Source organism: Myripristis murdjan, chromosome 2 (genome assembly GCF_902150065.1).
Source record: "Myripristis murdjan chromosome 2, fMyrMur1.1, whole genome shotgun sequence".
NCBI lineage: Eukaryota > Metazoa > Chordata > Actinopteri > Holocentriformes > Holocentridae > Myripristis > Myripristis murdjan.
In genome coordinates this window covers 20,738,198-20,743,738 of record NC_043981.1, presented here as the reverse complement: position 1 = coordinate 20,743,738, position 5,541 = coordinate 20,738,198, and the positions used below count along the sequence as shown (strand labels likewise).

The window sequence follows — 5,541 nt, the reverse complement described above, 5'->3', positions numbered from 1 at the left end:
GGCAGGCAGACAGACAGGCTGACAGACAAAGAAAGGAAGTGATTGGTTCACTGTAGTGAGTGCTACAGCTGTTGCCGTGGCAACAGGAGCTGCCTGGAGATAACTGGATGTGACCCAAACGCCCGGGCCGGTTCTGGCCGGTTCCACCTGGTTCTGTTCCTGTGGGTTCCACTGGTTCTCACGGATGTTCCTCAGTGGAACCACGAGGCAGACAGACAGGAACGTCAGGAACCTTTAACCCTCCGAGCAAAACTCACTTCAGCTTCATGTTTTAATTCATTTAGTTATTTTTACAGTTTTAGCTTTTTTTTTTTTTTTTTTTTTTTTATTAATCAGCTTTGCTAATTCACTTTTTTCTTTTTATATATCACTGTAATTTTCTTGCATTTTTTTTTTTTTTTTTTTTAATTTTTTAGGGTAATTTGGTGGTATTTTCTTGTAATTTAATTTAAAATATATTTTGTTAAACTCTGAACCAAATTCACTTTTTTATGCTCTGTTTTTGTTTTTATTTTTATCTTATTTTATTGTACTTTACACTTTACATTTCAAGGTAATTTTCTTAATTTTTTTCCAGTTTTGCTGATAATTTGATGGTAATTTTCTTGTAATTTAATTTTTAAAATTTCAAACATATTTCTGTTTTTTCAAAGAGATGAAGTGAATTTGCTCTGATGGCTGTAGCTGCAGTGTTTTAATATTTCCTCTTTAAACTAAAACTGGAAATTAAATTGCAAAAAGGACCATTCCCACTAAAACCCTGAATCATTCCGCAGCAGCGCCTCTCAGTGTCAAACCTGCTCACCACAACAAAGTGCCAACTGCAGAGGAGTGTGTGTGTTTGTTTTGTAGATGTTGCACACCCACACACACACACACACAGTTTCAGTATTACAGCTATTCTTTGTATTATTAATATCACATGCCAAACAGCCACTGTGGAATACATGTTTTAATGATAAAGGGTTTTCTTACTGTTTGTGTGTGTGTGTGTGTGTGTGTGTGTGTGTGTGTGTGTATAAATGTCAGTTGTTGCTCTCACATAAACATTATCACAGAAATGCTGACAGATGAACAAAATATTTGGTGGCAATGTAAAAGCTGCTCAGTCATCACTACAGAACCACGACGTTAAAGGGACATTCCACCTCTGGACATCCACTGGTTCACTTCCTGTGGGTAGCATTTCCTGTTAGCTTAGCATAAAGACTTGAAGTCTATGGGAGTCGTTAGCCTGGCTCCGTCAAAGTAAAGAAAAGCACTATACAAATAAACCGTCTTCTTGTTCTTCTTGTTCTCCTTCTTCTTCTTCTTCTTCTTCTTCTGTACCTGCGGTGGAAATAATTGTCAATTTGTCAACACTGCTGGAGCCAAAAATTTTCTGTCCCATTTATTTTTATTTCCGTCCCAGTGTCGGCCAATCGGAGTAGCCATCATTTCTGTAATAATGTGTGAGTTGTATGAGAATAACAACTGATGTGTGCACGCACGCACACACACACACACACACACACACACACACACACACACGCAATAACAAAACCATTTATTCATTAAAATATATTAACAGATGTATTTCACTACTGGAATTTTAGGAGGGGCAGCGACCTCACACCCACTCAGTATTACTCTGTGTGTGTGTGTGTGTGTGTGTGTGTGTGTGTGTGTGTGTGTGTGTGTTCAGGTCTGTTAACATCCAGCCTCTCTCTCTCTCTCTCTCTCTCTGCTCATCAGAAAATCTAAAAAAAGCAGAAAGTACAAACTGAAAAGTGAATCGAGTGGACAGCACAAAGTTTTCTACGTGTACAGACTGTACGTTTTTATGTTTTTATGTTTTTATGTTCTCATGTTCTCATGTTTTCTAGAAGCCGTAGCACCGCCTGTTGTGTTTCTGTGTCCGCCGCTTGTTCTTGGTGATCCTGCACTCGCTGTGTAAATAAAACCACCATGTTGACATCCTGCTGTAGCCCTGTTGTAAAATGGTGTGTGTGTGCAGACTGGGGCCTAAACAGTCTTGGAGCTGCATCAGTTGGCTTTGACTGGAAAGCTGAGACTCTTGTGGATTCAATGAGCCACATTTGATTCCTGTGTGATGATGTTGGCCCCCATAGCAGCCATTTCACTGCAGCCAGAGACTTTTTTTTTAATTTTTCTGTGGTGTTCCTCAGGGTCTTGGTGTCCTCATGCGGGATTTTGGAGGATTTTTGACTATTTTTATTAATTCTCAAGTCGACAAACATGGTCACATTTTGCACCAAATCTGTGTAACAAATAGTATCAACATAAAAATTACTGCAACAACTTATGACACACACCTGAACATGGGCGTGGCTTCATACACTCCCATCATAATGTTCTAACCCTCATCCACTCTAAATAAATAAACACAATGTTTATTCCAGGTTTATAACTAGAATAACTCGACACTCAGAGCTGAGCTGCAGCTCAAATTAATCTGCAGGCTCCAGCTCTCAGACGATGCTCACCACTTCTGCTTGACTTCTGCTGTTGACCTTTGACCCCCCGCTGAAGACCCTCTCACACTAACATAGAGATAGATAGATAGATAGATAGATAGATAGATAGATAGATACTTTATTCATCCCGCAGGAAATTCACAGTTTTTCAGCAGTATCCACAGATTAGAGATTAAATTTAAAATAATAATAATAATAATAATAATAATAATAATAATAATAATAAAAAAGATAAAAAAAAAAAGAATAAGATCTAAGTACAACAGAATAAGGTCTGAATAGGTCTGAAAATGGAGGCAGAGTGGAAGTTTCATTGTATTGTTTGTTGTTATTTACAACAAACAAACAAGCAAACAAACAAACAAACAAAACAAGCCACATTCAGCTGCAGTTCGCACTCTGCCTCCAGGGGGCGGCATCACCGCTGCGCCGCGCTCTGACCGTAGAAGAAGAAGCTCGGCTCGGGTTTGCGGAAGTCATCCGGCTGCGAGCTAAAGCCTAAAAAACAAAAGAGAAGTTAAAGAGCTGAGGTGGAGCCGCGGCGGCGTCCCGGGGGGAGACGACATGGCGTTCATCACAGCCAACTGGAACCCGCTGGGAGAGGCTTTCTACCGGTAAACAACAACAACACACGCTCTTTGTTTACAACAACAAAACCCCAGCGGCGTTAGCATAGCAGCTAGCCGCTCCAGAGTCACGGGACAGGCTAGCTGCTATGCTAACAGCGGCTCCGCACGTTTATACCTGTTATTATCTATCAGTGACATTTTACAGATGAATGTGCAGCAGCTGTGTGTGTGTGTGTGTGTGTGTGTGTGTGTGTGTGTGTGTGTGTGTGTGTGTGTGTGTGTGTGTGTTGTCACATAGTCATCAGGTAGTCATGTGACACAGCCATGCTAGCATCAAACTGACAGGCTAACATGATTTTCTTTGCCCTGTGAGCAAACAGACATGTTGTGTTAGCATGTTGTGTTAGCATGTTGTGTTAGCATGTTGTGTTAGCATGTTGTGTTAGCATGTTGCCTTAGCCCTGTCAGACTGTCAGCTGATTCACACCAGCCTCCCAGACTCTGTCCTGCAGGGATGGAGCTCCACTCTTCCACATGATCCTGCACAGAGAGAGTTATTACAGTGCATAGAGATTATTATGTTAGATCATTAATTTTATATGAATATATTATATTATTAGATATTGTAGCAGGGCTGCAGGGCAGAAAGCCTCTTTATGCACATTTGAACGTTACAGGCCTGAATGCTGGACCTCGACAGTGACGGGTCCACTGTCACACTGCTGATCAATACACACTGCTGATCAGTACACTCTGCTGATCAATACACGCTGCTGATCAGTACACGCTGCTGATCAGTACACACTGCTGATCAGTACACACTGCTGATCAATACACGCTGCTGATCAGTACACGCTGCTGATCAATACACGCTGCTGATCAGTACACGCTGCTGATCATTTCACACTGCTGATCAATACACGCTGCTGATCAGTACACACTGCTGATCAATACACGCTGCTGATCAGTACACACTGCTGATCAATACACGCTGCTGATCAGTACACGCTGCTGATCATTTCACACTGCTGATCATTTCACACTGCTGATCAATACACACTGCTGATCAGTACACGCTGCTGATCAGTACACACTGCTGATCAGTACACACTGCTGATCATTTCACACTGCTGATCAATACACGCTGCTGATCAGTACACGCTGCTGATCAGTACACACTGCTGATCAGTACACACTGCTGATCATTTCACACTGCTAATCAATACACACTGCTGATCAGTACACACTGCTGATCAGTACACGCTGCTGATCAATACACACTTATTCTGACTCATCAGCTTTATCCTCTGATGAAATATTATCCTGATGGGGGCGTGGTCATCCTGAAAAAGACCACGCCCCCATCCAGGGCATGAGGGCTCACTGAATGGTTTGATGATGATGATGATGATGATGATGATGGTGGTTGTGTGTGTGTGTGTGTGTGCAGGAAAACAGAGTTGTATGAGATGTGCTGGAACCTGCGGGACGGGCTCAGAGACTGTCTGGTGGCTGCTGCTCCCTACGGAGGACCTATAGGTCAGTGTCTCTCCCACATCCCATAATAACATGCAGTGTCTTTCCCGCATCCCATAATAACATGCAGTGTGTCCCACATCCCACAATAACATGCAGTGTGTCACATCCCATAATAACATGCAGTGTCTGTCCCACATCCCATAATAACATGCAGTGTCCCACATCCCATAATAACATGCAGTGTCCCACATCCCATAATAACATGCAGTGTCTGTCCCACATCCCATAATAACATGCAGTGTGTCACATCCCATAATAACATGCAGTGTGTCCCACATCCCATAATAACATGCAGTGTCCCACATCCCATAATAACATGCAGTGTCTGTCCCACATCCCATAATAACATGCAGTGTCCCACATCCCATAATAACATGCAGTGTCTGTCCCACATCCCATAATAACATGCAGTGTGTCCCACATCCCATAATAACATGCAGTGTGTGTCCCACATCCCATAATAACATGCAGTGTCTGTCCCACATCCCATAATAACATGCAGTGTGTCACATCCCATAATAACATGCAGTGTCTGTCCCACATCCCATAATAACATGCAGTGGCCCACATCCCATAATAACATGCAGTGTCCCACATCCCATAATAACATGCAGTGTCTGTCCCACATCCCATAATAACATGCAGTGTCTGTCCCACATCCCATAATAACATGCAGTGTGTCACATCCCATAATAACATGCAGTGTCTGTCCCACATCCCATAATAACATGCAGTGTGTCCCACATCCCATAATAACATGCAGTGTCCCACATCCCATAATAACATGCAGTGTCTGTCCCACATCCCATAATAACATGCAGTGTGTCACATCCCATAATAACATGCAGTGTGTCCCACATCCCATAATAACATGCAGTGTCCCACATCCCATAATAACATGCAGTGTCTGTCCCACATCCCATAATAACATGCAGTGTCCCACATCCCATAATAAC

General features: G+C 42.4%; 1 protein-coding gene across 1 annotated transcript in view; it reads left to right on the top strand.

Annotated features, from left to right (window-relative positions):
- Positions 1 to 2,920: 2,920 nt before the first annotated feature.
- The window catches only part of vps16 (VPS16 core subunit of CORVET and HOPS complexes), a 14,562-nt gene continuing 11,941 nt past the window's right edge, over positions 2,921 to 5,541 (top strand). The window contains exons 1-2 of the mRNA XM_030067803.1: positions 2,921 to 3,091; positions 4,497 to 4,585. Of these exons, the coding sequence (XP_029923663.1) occupies positions 3,042 to 3,091; positions 4,497 to 4,585 (139 nt within the window). The 5' untranslated portion in view covers positions 2,921 to 3,041. The remainder of the gene's footprint in view (positions 3,092 to 4,496; positions 4,586 to 5,541) is intronic.